This window comes from Mus caroli, unplaced genomic scaffold, assembly GCF_900094665.2.
Source record: "Mus caroli unplaced genomic scaffold, CAROLI_EIJ_v1.1 scaffold_10127_1, whole genome shotgun sequence".
In the NCBI taxonomy this organism is placed as follows: domain Eukaryota; kingdom Metazoa; phylum Chordata; class Mammalia; order Rodentia; family Muridae; genus Mus; species Mus caroli.
Window position 1 is genome coordinate 33,646 of NW_018390602.1, and position 19,047 is coordinate 52,692.

The 19,047-nt window shown below is 39.6% G+C and overlaps 1 protein-coding gene across 6 annotated transcripts in view; it reads left to right on the forward strand.

Moving 5' to 3' along the window:
- The window catches only part of LOC110288726 (solute carrier family 22 member 27), a 61,046-nt gene that overhangs the window by 33,468 nt on the left and 8,531 nt on the right, over positions 1–19,047 (forward strand). For 5 of the 6 annotated variants that reach the window (XM_029473879.1, XM_021154996.2, XM_029473881.1 and 2 more), the window contains 2 exons: positions 12,249–12,364; positions 12,923–13,137. The exons of the other annotated variant lie outside the window; for it this stretch is intronic. In XM_029473879.1, coding sequence (XP_029329739.1) covers positions 12,249–12,364; positions 12,923–13,137 — 331 coding nt within the window. The remainder of the gene's footprint in view (positions 1–12,248; positions 12,365–12,922; positions 13,138–19,047) is intronic. 6 annotated transcript variants of the gene reach the window in all.

Genomic DNA, 19,047 nt, shown 5'->3' on the forward strand with positions numbered 1-19,047 from the left:
CCCTTTTTAGTTCTTGGATGGTTTTATTCAATTCCATCACCTGTTTGGTCATGTTTTCCTGTAATTCTTTAAGGGATTTTTGTGCTTCCTCTTTAAGATCTTCTACCTGTTTAGCAGTGTTCTCCTGTATTTCTTTAAGTGAGTTATTAAAGTCCTTCTTGATGTCCTCTACCATCATCATGAGATACGCTTTTAAATCCGGGTCTAGCTTTTTGGGTGTGTTGGGGTGCCCTGGGCTGGGTGAGGTGGGAGTACTTGGTTCTGGTGATGGTGAATGGTCTTGGTTTCTGTTAGTAAGATTCTTATGTTTACCTTTTGCCACCTGGTAATCTCTGGAGTTAGTTGTTATAGTTGTCTGTGGTTAGAGCTTATTCCTCTCGTGATTCTGTTAGTCTCTATCTGCAGACCTGGGAGACTAGGTCTCTCCTCTGAGTTTCAGTGGTCAGAGCACTCTCTGCAGGCAAGCTCTTCTCTTACAGGGAAGGTGCACAGATATCTGGCATTCTGACCTCACTCCTGGCCGAAGATGAAGGCCCAAAACAGGACCCGTCCCCAAAGCTGAGTTGCTTTGGCCTGTCTCAGAAGCTGTTAGCTTTTGTATTCCACACTCTCACCTGTGCAGAATACTCTCGGCGGAATCCTGGAACCAAGATGTTTGCTGCTGATGCTCAGGCAAAGCGCTCCTGGGCCGTGAAGACACCTATCCTCTGACCAGGAAAATGGCCGGATGACTACTAAAGTTTCTTTAGTGAATATGGCTGCCCTTGCATTTGGAGCATAGATATTTAGAATTGAGCGTTCATCTTGGTAGACTTTAACTTTGATGAGTATGAAGTGACCCTCCTCGTCTTTTTTGATAACTTTGGGTTGGAAGTTAATTTTATTCGATATTAGAATGGCTACTCCAGCTTTTTTCTTTGGATCATTTGCTTTGAAAATTGTTTTCCAGCCTTTTACTCTGAGGTAGTATTTGTCTTTGTCTTTGAGGTGGGTTTATGTAAGCAACAAAATGTTGGGTCCTGTTTGTGTAGCCAGTCTATTAGCCTATGTCTTTTCATTGGAGAATTGAGTCCATTGATGTTAAGAGAAATCAAAGAAAAGAAATGGTTGCTTCCTGTCATTTTTGTTGTTAAAGTTGGAATTCTGTTCTTGTGGCTGTCTTCTTTTAGTTTTGTTGAAGGATTACTTTCTTTCTTTTTCTAGGGTGTAGTTTCCATCTTTGTGTTGGTGTTTTCCCTTTATTATCCTTTGAAGGGTTGGATTGGTGGAAAGATATTGTGTAAATTTGGTTTTGTCATGGACTACTTTGGTTTCTCCATCTATGGTAATTAAGAGTTTTGCTGTGTATAGTATCCTGGTCTGGCATTTGTGTTCTCTTAGGGTCTGTATAACATCTCCAGGATCTTCTGGCTTTCATAGTCTCTGGTGAGAAGTCTGGTGTAATTTGAATAGGTCTGCCTTTAAATGTTACTTGACCTTTTTTACTTACTTCTTTTAATATTCTGTCTTTGTTTAGTGCATTTGTTGTTCTGATTATTATGTGTTGGGAAGAATTTCTTTTCTGATCCAGTCTATTTGGAGTTTTGTAGGCTTCTTGTATGTTCATGGGCATCTCTATCTTTAGGTATGGAAAGTTTTCTTCTATAATCTTTTGAAGATATTTACTGGCCCTTTAAGTTGAAAATCTTCATTCTCATCTACTCCTATTAACTATAGATTTGACCTTCTCATTGTGTCCTGGATTTCTTGGATGTTTTGAGTTAGGATCCTTTTGCATTTTGCAATTGTTGAGTTTATGTTCTCTGTGGAATCTTCTGCACCTGAGATTCTCTCTTCCATCTCTTGTATTCTGTTGCTGATGCTCACATCTATGGTTCCTGATTTCTTTCCTAGGGTTTCTATCTCCAGATTTGTCTCCCTTTGGGTTTTCTTCATTGGTTCTACTTCCATTTTTAGATCTTGTTTTGTTCAATTCCATCCTCTGTTTGTGTTTTCCTGTAATTCTTTAAGAGATTGTTGTGTTTCTTCTTTAAGGACTTCTACCTGCTTAGCAGTGTTCTTCTCTAATTCCTTGAGGGTTTTTTGTGTTTCCTCTTTAAGGGCTTCTACCTATTTAGTAGTGTTCTTATGTATTTCTTTAAGTGAGTTATTAATGCCCCTCTTAAAATCTTCTATCACCATCATGAGATATGATTTTAAATCTGCGTCTTGCTTTTCAGGTGGGTTGGGGTATCCCGGACTCACTGTGGTGGGCATACTGGGTTCTGATGATACCCAGTGTTCTTGGTTTCTGTTAGTAAGATTCTTACGTTTGCCTTTTGCCATCTGGAGATCTCTGGTGTTAATGCTCAAGCTGTCTCTGGCTGGATCTTGATCCTCCTGTGATTCTGTTAGCCTCTGTCAGCACTCCCTGGAGTCCAACTCTCACCTGAGTTCCAATGGTCAGAGCACTCTCTGCAGGCTCTCCTCTTGCAGGGCAGGTGTCTAGAAGTCTGGAGCTCCAATCCACCTCCTGAGTCCTGGGGTCAGAGCCCTCTCTGTAGGCCGACTCTCCTCTGGCAAGGAAGGTGCCTATGGGTCTGGGTCTCAGCTCTGCCTCCTGGCTGAGGACAAAGACCTGAAGGGACACTGTCCAAGAAGCTCTGTTGCTTCTGTCGTCCACATGCTCTCAGGTGATCACAAGGTCCTGGGTGTGCTAGGGGTTCTGTGGTGTGGATAGTCCTCTGGGGCTCTAGATACCCTCAGCCAGGTTCATGCAGAAGACTACAGGGCTGGTCCAACCTGAACGGATCCCAGCCTCTGGTGGGGTGGGGTTCCTCCGTCCCTGTTACTGCTGGCACAAGACCCTCCTCGATTCTTTGGAGCTGATGTTGCGTTCCACTCACCTGTGATCCCGAGGTGACCCCAAGGTCCTGCGGCATGGAGAACACTCTAGGGCCCCTGGTGGCCTCTGTTGGGTTCAGAAGGAAGATGGCTGGGGGTGGCCCTGACCAGAATGGATACCAGCCTCTGGTCTGGCAGAGTTCCTTTGTCCCTGTTCTTGCTGGCACAAGACCCTCCGAGATTCTTTGGAGCTGATGTTGCGTTCCACTCACCTGTGATCCGGAGGTGATCCTGAAGTGATCCCGAGGTCCTGCGGCATAGAGAGTACTCTGGAGCCCTTAGCGGCCTCCACTGGGTTCAGAAGGAAGATTTTCCTTCAGTTTCTTCTTCATTTTTGTCCCTGCAGTTCTTTTTAGGCAGGAACAGTTCTGGATCAGAAATTTTGACTGTGGGTTGGTAACACTGTCCCTCTGCTTGAGGCCCTGTCCATCTACTGGAGGTAGACTCTTTGAGTAGCCTCTCCCCAATCTTGGGCATTGAGTTCTTAGATTCCCTCAACCATGCCCAATGGTGCTTATCTCTTTTTATTCTCTTAGACCTCTGGGTTTCTCTCCTGCTCCTTTACCCTCTCACCCTATTGGCTTGCCCTTCCTCCCTCTCCCTGCCTCCTCACACCCAGATCCCTGCCCTCACTATCTCCCTTGTTTATTTCCATCCCCCTTCTAAGTGGAATTGAAACATTCTCATGTGGGACTTTCAGCTTATTACACTTCTTATGGTCTGTGGGTTGTATCCTTGGTATTATGAACTTTTTGGCTAATATCCACTAATCAGGGTGTACATACCATATATGTCTTTTTGGGTCTGAGTTACGTCATTCAGAGTATTTTCTAGTTCCATCCATTTGCCTGCAAAATTCATGATGTACTCATTTTTAGTAGCTGAATAAGTATTCCATTTGTGTAAATGTACCACAATTGCTATATCCATTCTTCTGTAGAGGGACAACTGAGTTGCTTCCAGCTTCTGGGTATTGCAAATAAGGCTGATATAAACATGGTGGCTGATGTGTCCTTGGAGTATGGTGGGGCATCTTTTGGGTATATGTCCAAGAGTGGTATAGCTGGGTCTTCAGGTAGAACTTTTCTAATTTTCTGAGGAACCTCCAGATAGATTTCCAGAGTAACTGTAGCAGCTTGGAATCCCACCAGCAATGCAGGAGTGTTCCTCTTTCTCTACATCCTTGCCAAGCATGGGCTGCCACTTGAATTTTTGATCTTAGTCATTCTGATTGGTGTAAGGCAGAATTTCAGAGTCAGTTTGATTTGCATTTCTATAATGACTAAGGACTTTATACATTTCTTTAAGTGCTTCCTGACCATTCAAGATTCTTCTGTTTTATATTCTCTGTTTAGCTCTGTAACCCATTCTTTATTAAGGTTATTTGTTTTTTAGAGGTTGCCTTCTTGAGTTCTTTATGTATTTTGGATATTGGCACTTTATCAGATGTAGGGTTAGTGAAATTTTTTCCCAATATTTTCTCCTTCCATTTAGTGGCTGATTTATCCGATTGATGGTGTCTTTTGCCTTACAGAAGCTTTACAGTTTTATGAGGTCTCATTTATTGACTATTGATCTTAGAGCCTGACACATTGGTATTCTATTCTGTAAACTTCCCCTTTTCCAATGAGTTCAAGGCTCTTTACCACTTACTCTTCTCTTAAATTCAGTATATCTGGTTTTATGCTGAGGTCCTTGATCCACTTGGACTTGAGCTTTGTGCAGGGTGATAAATATGGATCTATTTTTATTTCCCAACATACAGACTGGCAGTTAGACCAGCACCAATTATTGAAGATGTTTTGTTCTTTCCACTGTATGTTTTTTACTTCTTTGTCAAACATATAGTCCATAGCTGTGTAGTTTAACTTGTGGGTCTTCAATTCTATTGCATTGATTGACCTGTCTGTTTTTGTACCAACACCATGCAGGTTTTAATCACTATTACTTTGCAGTACAGCTTGAGGTCAGGGATGGTGATTCCCAAGTTCTTTTATTGTTGAGAATTGTTCTGGTTATCCTTTTTGTTTGTTTGTTTGTTTGTTTGTTTGTTTGTTTGTTTTTCCATATGAAGTCAAGAATTGCTCTTTTCATGTCTGTGAAGAATTGTGTTGGAATTTTGATGGGGATTGCATTGAATCTGCAGATTGCTTTTGGTAAGATGGCTGTTTTCACTATGTTAATCCTACCATTCCATGAGTATGGGAGATCTTTCCATATTCTGAGGTCTTCTTTGATTTCTATTCCTAGGGATTAGAAGTTCTTTTCATACAAATGTTTCACTTGCTTGTTAGGAATTACACCAAGATATTTTATAGTATTTGTGGTTGTTGTGAAGGGTGTTGTTTCCCTGACTTCTTTCTTAGTCTGTTTATCATTTCTGTAAAGGAAAGCTACTGATTTGTTTGAGTTAATTTTGTATCTTGACATTGTATTGAAGTAGTTTATCATCTGTAGGAGTTCTCTGGTGCAATTTTGAGGGTCACTTATGTATACTATCATATAATCTATAAATAGTGATACTTTGATGTCTTTGTTTCAAATTTTTCTCCCCTTGATCTCCTTTTGTTTGCTCTGGCTAGAATTTTGAGTAGTATATTGAATAGATAGGGAGAGAGTGGACAACCTTGTCTTGTCCCTGATTTTAGTGGGATTGCTTCTAGTTTCTTTCCACTTAATTTGATGTAGGCTTTTGGTTTGCTATGTATTGCTTCAATTATGTTTATCTATATGCCAGGATTCCTAATTTCCCCAAGAACTCTACCATGCAGGTCTGTTGTATTTTGTCAAAGGTTTTTCCAACATCTGATGAGAATATCATGTGTTTTTTTTTTCATTGAGTTTGTTTATATAGTGTATTATGTTCATAGATTTTCATATGTTGAACCATCCCTGTGTTCCTGGGATGAAGCCTACTTTATCATAATGGATGATGTCTTTGACATATTCTTGGATTTGCTTTGGAAGTATTTTGTTGAGTATTTTTGCATCAAGTTCACAATTGAGATTGATCTGAAGTTCTCTTTCTTTTGTGTGTATGTGGATTAGGTATCAGAGTAATTGTTGCTTCATAGAATGATTTAGGTAGTGTTACTTCTGTTTCTATTTTTGTGATATAGTTTGATGTGTATTTGTATTATCTCTTTTTTGAAGCCTGATAAAATTATACACTAAGACCATCTGGCCCTGGGCCTTTTTTTTTTGTTGTTGTTGTTGTTGAAAGATTTTGTTGTTGTTGTTGTTGACTATTTCTATTTTCTTAGTGGTTATGGGGCTGATTATATAGTTTATCTTATCATGATTTAACTTTGCTGCATGGAATCTATCTAGAAGAATCATCTGTTTCATCAAGATTTTCTAGTTTTGTACAGTATAGGCTTTTGTAGTAGGTTCTAATGAGCTTTTCAATTTCCTCAATATCTGTTCTTATATCTTCCTTTTCATTTCTGATACTGTTAATTTGTATATTGTCCCTGTGCCCTAAGTTAATTTGACTAAAGGTTTATCTATCACCTTGATGTTATTCAAGAATCAGCTCTTGGTTTTGTTGATCCTTTGTATCATTGTCTTTGTTTCTCCCTGGTTGCTTTCAGCTCTGAGTTTAACTATTTCCTGCCATCTACTCCTCTTGCCTGTATTTACTTCTTTCTGTTCTAGAGCTTTCAGATGTTCTGTTAAGATGCTTGTATGGAATCTCTTCAACTTTTTTATTAAGGTAATTAGTCCTATGACTTATCCTCTTAGCACTGTTTTCAGTGTATCCCATAAGTTTTGGTATTATGTGTCTTCATTTTCATTTAATTCTATAAATCTTTGATTTCTTTATTTATTTCTTCTCTGACCAAGTCATTGAGCAGAGAGTTGTTTACTTTCCATGTAGGCTTTCAGTTGTTTTTGTTGTTATTGAAGCCTAGCCTTAGTCCATAGTGATCTGATAGAATGCATGGGGTTATTTCAATCATCTTGTATCTGTTGAGGCTTTTTTATACCTTATTATTTGTTCAGTCTTGGAGAAAGTTTCATGAGGTACTGAAAAGAAAGCATATTCTCTTGTTTCAGGGTGAAATATTCTGTAGATATCTGATAAATCCATTTGGTTCATAACCTTTGTTAGTTAACTGTGTGTTTGTTGAGTTTCTGTTTCAATTACCTGCGTGTTGGTGCAAGTGAAGTGTTGAAGTCTCCCACTATTATTGTGTGAAGTTCAATCTGTGTTTTGAGCTTTAGTAATGTTTTATTTATGACTGTGGGTACCCTTGCATTTTGTTGCAGAGATGTTCAGAACTGAAATGTTCTCTTGCTGGATTTTTCCCTTGATGTATATGAACTGTCCTTCCCCATCTCCTTTGATAACTTTTTATTGAAATTCTGTTTTATTGTATATTAGAATGGCAACTCCAACTTGTTTCTTGTGACCATTTACTTGGAAAACTTTTTTCCAGCCTTTTTCTCTGCTATAGTTCCTGTCTTTATCACTGAGATGTGTTTCTTATATTCAGCAAAATGCTGCCTCCTATTTATATATCCAGTCTGTTAGTCTGTGTCTTTTTTATTGATGAAAGACTTTAAAGAGAGATGGTTGTTAGTTTTTGGTATTTTGTTGCTAGAGGTGGTATGATGTGTGTATGATTCTTTTCTTTTGCGTTTATTGTGAAATGTTGGTTTCTTGTGTTTTTGGAGGTATCTTCCTCATATTGGAGCTTTTGTTCCAGTATTCTCTATAGGGCTGGATTAGTAGAAAGATATTGGGGTTTTTTTGTTGTTGTTCTTTGTTCTTTGTTTTTTGTTTTTGTATTGATTTGGTTCCTTTTTTTTTTTTTTTTTTTTTTTTGTATGGGGTTTTTTTTTTGAGACAGGGTTTCTCTGTGTAGCTCTGGCTGTCCTGGTACTCACTCTGTAGACCAGGCTAACTTCTAACTCAGAAATCTGCCTGCCTCTGCTCCTAAGTGCTAGGATTAAAGGCATGCACCACCACTGCCTGGTTAATATTGTTTAATTTTTTTCATGGAATGTATTGGTTTCTCCATCTGTGATGATTGAGAGTTTTGCTGTGTATTGTATCTTGCTGTGGCATTTATGTTCTCTTAGAGTCTGTATGACATTTGCTCAGGATCTTCTGGCTTTTAGAGTCTCTTTTGAGAAGTCTGATGTCATTGTGATAGGACTTCCTTTATATGTTACTCAACCTTTTTCCCTTACTGTTTTAAATATTCTTTCTTTCTTTTGTGCATTTGGGGGTTTGATTATTATATGAAAAGAAGAATTTCTTTTCTGTTCCAATCTATTTAGTGATCTGTAGGCTTCCTGTGTGTTTATGGCCATCTCTTTCTTTAGGTTAGGGAAGTTTTCTTCTATAATTTTGTTGAAGATATTTACTGGCCCTTTAAGTTGGGAATCTTCATTCTCTTCTATACCTATAATCCTTAGGTTTGATCTTCTCATTGTGTCCTGAATTTACTGAATGTTTGAGGATAGGAGCTTTTTGTATTTGCAGTTTCTTTGAATGTTGTGTCATTGTTTTCTATGGTATCTTCTACATCTGAGATTCTTTCTTTTATCTCTTGTATTCTGTTGGTGATGCTTGCATGTACGACACCTGATCTCTTTCCTAGGTTTTCTATCTGCAGAATTGTCTCCTTTTGTGATTTCTTTATTGTTTCTATTTGCATTTTTAGACCCTGAATGGTTTTGTTCAATTTCTTCACCTGCTTTATAGTGTTTTCCTGTATTTCTTTAAGGTGTTTATTAGTTTCCTCTTTAAGGGCTTCTACCTGTTTACCTGTGTTCTCCTGTATTTCTTTAAGGGAAATGTCCTTCTTAACATCTTCTATCATCCTCACGAGATGTGATTTTTAAATCAGAATCTTTTTTTCCAGGGTGTTGGGGTATCCAGGGCTTGCTGTGGTGGGAGAACTGGATTCTAATGATGCCAAGTAGCCTTGATTTCTGTTGCTTTTTTTTTTCTTGAGCTTGCCTTTCACCATCTGATTATCTCTGTGTTTAGTTGGTCTTGCTGTCTCTGACTGTAGCTTGTCCCTCCTGTATGCCTACAAGCCTGTGATCTTAGGTGTCTCAGCACTCCTGGGAGACCAGCTCTCTCCAGATGGGATTTGAGTATGGAGAGCTGTGGCACAGGTTTATCTCTGGGCACAGATGGAAACCAGAATGATCATTCACATATTTCTTTAGGTTGGAAAATTTTTCTTGGCATTGTAGCTGGGTGAATTCTATTTCTATCATTGTTAGGTTTGGTCTTGTTGTTTCTGTTCTTATTTGTCCTTTAGTCATCTCTTTGTCACTTGTGTTGGCTGGATGTTCTTGTTGCCAGCAAGACCCCTCAGGTAGGCAGGCAGAACCTGACAATGGATCTGAGGAAATAGAACCTTGCTTCCCTCTGATAGCTATGCCAGGGATTGCTAGGAAATGGTCCAATCTGGAAGTCTTTGGGGTCCCTACAGTCCTCCTCAGAGAAGCAGGATGCTCCTGGAGGCCTGCCTGCAAGGCTCCTTAGGATGGCAGGATGATCTGTATTCCATGTGCTGGTGATCAAAGGACCATATTTAACTCACCTCTGTTGGCTGTGCCTCAAGTGGACCCCACTGGCTACCCTTTCTCTTTTATCTTTCCAAATCCTCCTATATATCTCCTAACCTCCTTTTAATATTCAAGACCTTTTTTGTTTGGTTGGTTTTTGGTTTTTAGTTTTTTGGTTTTTGTTTTTCGAGACAGGGTTTCTCTGTATAGCCCTGGCTGTCCTGGGACTCACTTTGTAGACCAGGCCGGCCTTGCCTGCCTTTGCCTCCCGAGTGCTGGAATTAAAAGCATGGACCACCGCACCTGGCTATTCAAGACCTTTTAACCTTGCTTTTATATACATTCATGTTATGTGCATATCTTTATATTCCTAGATACCTAAGTATCTAATCACTTTGTATGATTTCAGTGCTGACCATTTGGTATCAGAAACTACTTGGTATCCTTTTCTCAGGGGAATATTATTTTGCCCTCTCTCAGCATTCCTTTCTTCCCTGTCATTCTTTCTTGGACAGTTCAGGCTTTGATAACTTTCTCTAGTCCAATTTAGCATGCTTGTTGTCTTGTCCAGTTTATTTTTAGGCAGTCAACATTGGAGAGACTTTCTTGGTGTTGCTTCTGACAGTCATAGATTTTGTACTTTTAAAAGTTACAAACTTAACTTCCAGTTAAGGGACAAGGCCACCCACCTATATCAAAAATTTTGACCCAGAATTGGTCCTGTCTAAAGGTAATGCAGGGACAAAAATGGAGCAAAGACTAGTAAAGGCCACCCAGAGACTGTCCCAACTTGGGATACAGCTCATGTGAAGATACCAAACCCTGATACTATTGCTGATGCCAAGTTGTGCTTGCATACAGAACCCTGGCATAGTTGTCCTCTGAGTGCCTGCCTGAGACAGATGTAGTTATTCACAGCCAACCATTGAACTGATCCTGCGGACCCCTTGGAAGAATTAGGGGGAGGACTGAAGGAGCTGAAGGAGATTGCAACCCCATAGGAAGAACAATAGTAGCAACTAACCTGATCCCTCAGAGCTCACAGGGATGAAGCCACAAACCACAGAGCATACTTGGGTTGGTCTATAGCCGATGCTACATATGTAGCAGAGGACTGACTTGTCTGGCCTTTGTGGGAGGAGATGGACTTAGTCCTGTAGAGTCCTGATGCTCTATTAAAGGGGAAGGCTAGCTGCATGAAAGAGGAGTGGGTGGGTGGGAGAGCACCTTTTAAGTGTTGAGGGGAGGAAGAATCAGGTGAATCTCTATTCTTCTCGATTCTAGATCATGGAGGGAGAACTGGGAAGGGGGCAGCATTTGAAATGTAAATAAATAAAATAATAAAAATAAATCTTTAAAAAGCTATAAAGATTGTAACTCTGAACTGCATGCAGTTTTGTTGCCAAGATTAAATGCCCATGAGACTATGCAGAAAAGAGTAAGGACAGATCTTAAGACTTTAAAATGGTGTGTTTGAATTTCAAGTTAACAATACTGTGAGCTCTGGTGGTTAATTTTGTTTTTAAACCTGAAAAATATCAAGACTCGCTTGAGATATTACACTATAGCTACACATATAAGGGACTATTTAGCTTATTGTAGATTCTGAAAATTCTTGCATTATTATCTTGAGTGGTTTAACTGAAGTAAAAAGATCCTCCCTAAAGGAGGTGCAGTAGCTCTGAACTTGAGACTTGGATTATAGAAAACAGATGAATTTAGCTGAGCAAAAACATCTATCACCTTCTGTGTACAACCAAAACACTGTCTAAATGCTGCATGGTCTTGAAATTTTTGTTCTCAAGTCATTCTGTTAATAAAATGAATTCAACCTCATGTATGTTTTTATATCATAGTCAGTATATAGCTGCATTCCTTCATTAATCTCATAGCACTGTTGCGATTTTCTATCCAGCATCTAAGAACTCCTCCAAAATACCCACCAGAGTACAACCAAATATCAAGAACAATATCAAGAACCTTTGTCTGTGCAATAACGTCATATATCTTGTATATATTTTCTATGTTGGTTACTTTCACAATACCATGACTAAAATTCCTGGCAGAAACAGGGAAAAAGCCTCAGTGTGTGTCATGATTCAAGGGTTTAATTATAGTGGACAGACCATGGCAGCATTTGTGGAAGCAGGTATTGGGGGCAGAGGATTCTCACATCATCAAGCCAGCATTCATGACTACAATTGAAGGCCAGATTATAAGTGACATATTTGACAGGTAGACTCTACCACCTAAAAGCTTATTGCCCTCCAAAATATCACCAGCATTCCAAAATGAAACTAGGAGATTCAGTCTACTTGTTTTCTGAACATCCTTAACTAAATTCTAGGCATCATAAAGAAAGTGATTTGTGTCTTCCTTTAAATAGCATGCTTTCTAAGGGAAAATAAAGAGCCCTGCAAAGAATTATTTTTCCTGAATCTATTTTCAGTCATTCGGAATCAGTGGAAGCCAAATATAAGTACCATTAGCATTGAAACTCAATGGTCTAAATAAAATTTGGATTTTATGTTAAATAACTCTTCAAATGTTTTCCTTTCTAACCTTTATCTGCAGCTCCAAGGACTCCTTTAATGTTCAATAAGCACCTATAATCCCTTGTTTAATATTCACTGTAGAAATCCCCTGAGTGTCTTTTTGTCTCCTGGGCTTTTATTTCACTCTAATTTTTGGATGTAAATTTATCTTTGATGTTTATATTTTCAGTATGTAGAACAATAATTATTGATCTGGTCTTCTACAAGTGTCCAGAATACCCCGGAGTTCTCATCACTTTGTGACAACTAAACAAAGTGTTGATTTTATTTTCAAAGATTGTGAGAACAAGTATGAAGGCAGAACTTGAGGCAGCAAAGACTAAACCTTCTCTAAGAGATTTGTTCCATACATCCATCCTACGTAAGCGGATATGTGTCCTGTCCTTTATGAGGTATGCTTAAAATGTGCCTATTGAAATAGTGTACAGACAAAATTTCTCACTGACAGATTTGAGGTAGAATATGACAATTTCTGCTGCTTGAAGTAATCAGAGTTCTGAGTATATGGAACTTACTGTGCAGTGAGGAGTGTGTGCATCCAAACTTCCTGCCAGGCTCATCCCCATGGGCTGATGGTGAGAATGCCAATCACAGTATAAACTTGGATGTTGTTACTCCCCAGTTGCCTGGTTCCACTCAAATAAATATAAAAATTCTAATATAATTTACATAAATACATTTAACTCAAGAACATATGTCGATATAAAGATGGAACCTTCAACCACAAACCTGCTAATATTTTCCAAAACTTTAAGAGTGATTATGTGCTCCCTCACCATACAGTGATTTTTGGTGGCTATAAAATTATACCCTAGAACTAAAAATTCCAAAAAGCCGAGATGCCTTCATAGTCAAACTACTAGAACTTGATTTCTTGTCCAATAATATTAACATCTGTTGAAAATCAATTCCAAACCTTGTGATACCCCATTTTTCTTTTCCCACTACAGACTTTTCTTTACAGTATCAATTTTTGGCCTGGCAGTTCACCTCCAACATCTGAGTTCTAATATTATCCTGTTGCAGTTTCTCATTAGTGCATTGGCCATACTAGTCAGTGTTATTGGACCTTTTGTACTTAATCACATTGGCCGTAGAATAACCTATCTGGTTGTCATGTCTCTGAGGGGAATCTTCATTCTGATTGCTGTATTTGTACCTCAAGGTAAGGAAAGCATTGCAGGTAAGCAAAACAAAACAAAACAAAGCAAAAACAAAACAAAACAAAAAAAAGCAAAGAAAGAAAGAAAAAAGAAGAAAAGAAAGAAAAAGAAAAAGAAAAAAAATTCTGCCACCTCCCCAGGAATTATCATCCCTTATCTACTATAGATCACAGCACTAATCAAACAATTTCTGGTAGCCATGCTGGAAATTTAGGGCATGTGCTCTATTAAGGAACTGGATAGCAAAAGAAGTCAAAATTCAGAAAAGAACATTTATTATTCAATTTTGGTCATTATATTTTGATAATCTAGCCACATATGTTTTAGGCCTTATAATTATCTCCAAGATTGCACAAATAAGTCTAACCAACTGTATGTGCTATGCCAGTTGTGTTGCTAATCAAGAAAATAATTTTTAGTTGTGTTGGAATATAGCAGATGTGCAGAGAAGAACAAGTAGACTGAATACTAAAAATCTCAAGACTAAGTTATGTACATACAATTAATAAGTAGTGGTACCCATGTGCTCAACTAAGTTTACTAAAATGCAGTATTGTAATATATTTTTTAAAATCCCATGATGTTATAACCCTTGAACTCTCAGTTTTTCTCTCTTTGTCTCATTCACTGTTCTATTTCTGTGAAGAAGCACCATGATTAATGGAAAGTCTCATAAAATAAAGCACTTAAAAGAAGTTTGCTTAATATTTCAGTGATCTAGTTCACTATCATCACAAGGAGAATGGCCACAGGAAAGCGGGATCTGGTAAAGTAATTAATATTTAAAACCTGATTCATAGTCCAAGAGAGAGACTGGCCTGGGATGGGCTTTTGACACTTCAAATTCCAACCTACAGCCAGGCAGTGGTGGCACACACCTTTAATCCCAGCCCTTGAGAGGCACAGGCAGGCAGATTTCTGAGTTTGAAGCCAGCCTGGTCTACAGAGTGAGTTTCTGGACAGCCAGAGCTACACAGAGAAACTCTGTCTCAGAAAACCAAAAAATAAATAAATACATAAATAATCCAACCTACAATATAATTCCTACAACAAACCTACCTATCATTCAATACTTTTCCAGTAGTCACACTGGCCCTGGTGACTAAGCATTCAAAATTATGGATCTTTGAGGGGCCATTATTATTATTATTTTAAATATTATTTAACCTTTTATTTACACTCCAGATTGTATTCCATTTCCAGTCCACCGAACTGTTCCCCATTCCGTACCCCTTCCTTGCCCCCTGTCTCCATGAGGGTGTCCTCACTTCTCACCCTCACCCTGCAAGACCTCTAAACTGCTTGGGACTTCCTGTCGCTTGAGAGTTAGGTGCATCGTCTCTGACTGAACACAGACCCGGCAGTCCTCTGCTGTATATGTGTTGGGGCATCATATCAGCTGGTTCATGCTGCCTGCTTGGTGGTCCAGTGTCTGAGAGTGTCAGGGGTCCAGGTTAATTGAAACTTCTGGTCTTCCTATAGGGTTGCCTTCCTCCTTAGCTTTTTCCAGCTTTTCCCTAATTCATCCACAGGAATCAACAGTTTCTGTCCATTGGTTGGGTGCAAATATCTGCATCTGACTCTTTCAGCTGCTTGTTGGGTCTTTCAGAGGGTAGTCATGATAGGTCCCTTTTTGTGAGTGCCCCATAACCTCAGTAATAGTGTCAGGCCTTGGGGCCTCCCCTTGAGCTGGTTCCCACTTTAGACCTGTCGCTGGACCTCCTTTTCCTCAGGCTCCTCTCCTTTTCCATCCCTGCAGTTCTTTCATACTGGAACAATTATGGGTCAGAGTTTTGACTGTGGGATGGTAACCCCATCCCTCACTTGATGCCCTGTCTTTCTGCTGAAGGTGGGCTCTACAAGTTCACTCTCCCTACTGTAGGGCATTTCATCTCCAGGTCCCTCCCTTTGAGTCTGAGAGTCTCTCACCTTCCACGTCTCTGGTATATTCTGGAGGGTCCCCCTAACCTCCTACCTCCTGAGGTTGCCTGTTTCCTTTATTTCTGCTGGCCCTCAGGATTTCAGTCCTTTTCCCCCCAACCAATACCAGATCACGTTCCCCTTCCCCCCTTCTCCTTTCCTTCTCAGGTCCTTTCTTCTCTCCCCACATTTGATTGCTTTCTTCTCCCCCCACCAAGTGGGATTGAGGTGTCCTCATATGGGAAAGAGGACACTCGTATTCAATCTACCACTTCCAATCTCTGAGCCCCATAGGCATTCAGTCCAACTTCAAAAGTCCCAACAGTCTATTGCTGTCTCCACACTGTTTAAAACTCCAAAGTTTAAGTATCTTCTGAGAGTCACATCAATCACTTAACTCTAAGCTTTTATAAATTCAAAATAAATAGCAGATCATATCCAACATACTATGGCTCAGTTTATTCATTACTCTTCCAAAAGGGAAGAAATAGAGCACAATGAGGTGCTATTGTCCCAGTGCAAATAAAAAATGTGCAGAGCAATCTCCAAACACTGCATTTTCATGTCTGATGCCAAATTTTGACTCCAAACTCCTTTCATCCTTGTTTGCTATAACTCATTTCTATGTCTTGGGTTGGTTCCACTCCTGCTCTGCAGCTCCCCTTAGCATGTATGACTCTGGCATCTTCAACATCTTGAAGTCTCAAATGAAAGCCAGCGTTCACTTTCACTTCAGACTATGGTTTCTTTTGGTCTCCATCAGGGAACTGCCTGACACATGCTTGCAATCAGATGATTTCTTCAGTCATGGAGGTATATTTCACCAACCCATTTTAACACCCTTGACTTTTAGTCTAGATGCAATTGGCTAAGCCTATCGAGTTTGGCCATTTGATGGTGATGGAACTTGGCCCCCTTATTCAATTATATGTGCAACAGCTTTCTTTTCATCATGATATCCATTACAACTTAAGATTTTCTTTAAATTGAAATTTGGAAGCATAGCTAGTTTAGTTATTATCCTGAGGTTATCAATCCATTTATTCCACTAAGCATTAGACTGTTCTTTAATTTTTTTTTAACTCCTAAGAACCAGGCTTAGCTCTATCATAGGTACTGGCAGTCATTTTCTTCTCAAACTACACCTTTTACATTGTTTTTATTTCTCTGTTCTTTCCTTTTCATGTAGATCTATATAATAGTGACCACGAATAACCAAGTGACACAATCAATATTAGGCTGTCTTGTAATATGTCAGAGTTAATTAATAGTTAGTTAACTATTTAGTTTGAAGCACACTTTTTCAGAACAGGGACAAAAAGCAGCAACATTCTTTGTTTCCAAATCACGAGAATGGTCTCTAGCCAGTTACTAGAAATTTTCCCTTTGAATTCTATTGAGCTTGACCTCTTCCATTTAAATAAGCCTTAGTAAAGTCATCCATTCTTCAACTACTATGGCCCACTAAGCCTAACTTAAATCATCCAACCAATTTTGTAGTCCAAGTCCCAGTGTTTTCAGTATTGTTTTAATAAACAGTGTGGTCAAGCCTGTCACAAATGTAGTCAACCAAGTCCCTGGTACCAGTATCTGTTTTAGTGACTGGTCTATTTTTGTGAAGTAATATCACGACCAACCAAGGCAGCTCTTATGAGAGAAAGTATTTAATTGGGGGCTTGCTTGAAGTTGCAGAGGTTTAGTCCAATATCATCATGGCAGTAAGCATAGTGGCAGGGAGCATGGAAGGAGGCAAGTGTAGTACAGAGAGACAGGGAAAAGCTTCATCCTAATCAAAGGCTGAGGGATATTGGGCCTGGCATGAGCTTCTGACATAATTCCCACCCCCCAGTGACATGCCTTAATGACAAAAGCCACATCGTATAATGCTTTGAATCATTCCAAAAAGTTTTGCACCCTGGTACTAAGTAGTCCAATAAATGAGTTTATGGGAGGCATTCTTTTTCAAACAACCATACCACGCAGCACATTCTAGTGTTTGAAGTTTTCATGAGACTGTTTTTTTCTAAATTAGATATTTAATTTATTTACAGTTCAAGTGTTATCCCCTTTCCTGGATTCCTCTCCAGAAACTCCCTACCCCATCTTCTCTCCCCCTGCTTCTATGAAGGTGCTTGCCCACCCACCCAGTCTGATATTCCCCTACATTGGGGCATTGAGCCTTCCCAGGACCAAGGGCCTTTCCTCCCATTGATGTCCAACAAGGCCATCCTCTGCTATACAGGCAGCTGGAAACATTGGACCCTCCGTGTGTACCCTTTGGTTGGTGGTTTAGTTCCGGGGAGCTCTGGGGGCTCTGGTTGGTTGATATTGTTGTTCTTCCTATGGGTCTCAAACCCCTTCAGCTCCTTCAGTCCTTTCTAAAACTCCTCCATTGGGAACCCCTTGCTCTATGGCTGCAAGCACCTACCTCTGTAATTGCCAGGCTCTGAAAGAACCTCTCAGGAGACAGCTATATAAGGCTCCTGTCAGTAAGCACTTCTTGGAATCTGCAATAGTGTCTAGGTTTGGTGTCTGTATATGGGATGAACCTCCAGGTGGGACATCTCTGGATGGCCTTTCCTTCAGTCTCTGCTCCACACTTTGTCTCCAGATTTCCTCTTGTGAGTATTTTGTTTCCCCTTCTAAGAAGACCTGAAGCATCAACACTTCGGTCTTCCTTCTTCTTGAGCTTCACATGGTCTGTGAATTGTATCTTGGGTATTTGGAGCTTTTGGGCTAATATCCACTTATCAATAGTGCATGCCATGTGTGTTCTTTTGAGACTGAGTTATCTTACTCAAGATGATATTTCTTGTTTGAGCCATTTGTATAAGAATTTTATGAATTTATTGTTTTTAATAGCTGAGTAGTAATCCATTGTGTAAATTTACCACATTTTTTTGGTATAAATTTCTCTGTTGAAGGACATCTAGATAGTTTCCAGCTTCAGGCTACTGTAAATAAGGATGCTATGAACATAGTAAAGAATGTGTCCTTGTTATATTTTGGAGCATCTTTTGGATATATGCCCACAAGTGGTGTTGCTGATCCTCAGGTAGTACTAAGTCCAGTATTCTGAGGAACCACCAGACTAATTTCCAGAGTGGTTGTACCAGCTTGCAATAGAACCAACAATGGAGGAGTGTTCCTCTTTCTCTACATCCTCACCAGCATCTGCTGTCACCTTTTTTTTGATCTGCCATTCTGGCTGATGTGAGGTGGAATCTCAGGATTGTTTTGATTTGCATTTCTCTGATGACTAAGGATGATGAACATTTCTTTAGGTGCTTCACAGCCATTTATTATTCCTTAGTTGAGAATGCTTTGATTAGCTCTGTATCCTTTTTTTTTTTAATGGTTATTTTTTTCATTAACATTTCCAATGCTATCCCAAAAGTCCCCCACCCACTCCCCCACCCACTCACTCCTACTTCTTGGCACTTTTGTTCCCCTCTACTGAGGCATATAAAGTTTGCATAACCAATGGGCCTCTCTTTCCACTGATGGTCAACTAGGCCATTTTCTGATTCATATGCAGCTAGAGACATGAGCTCCAGGGGGGTACTGGTTAGTTCATATTGTTGTTCCCCCTATAGGATTGCGGATCCCTTTAGCTCCTTGGGTATTTTCTCTAGCTCCTACATTGGGGGCCCTGTGATCCATCCAATAGCTGACTGGGAACATCCACTTCTGTGTTTGCTAGGCCCCGGCATAGTCTCACAAGAGACAGCTATATCTGGGTCCTTTCAGAAAAATCTTACTAGTGTATGGAATGGTGTCAGCATTTGGAAGTTGATTATGGGATGGATCCCCGGATATGGCAGTCTCTAGATGGTCCATCTTTTCTTCTCAGCTCCAAACTTTGTCTCTGTAATTCCTTCCATGTTTGTTTTTCTCCCAATTCTAAGAAGGGGCAAAGTGTCCACACTTTGGTCTTCATTCTTCTTGAGTTTCATGCGTTTAGCAAATTGTATCTTATATCTTGGGTATTC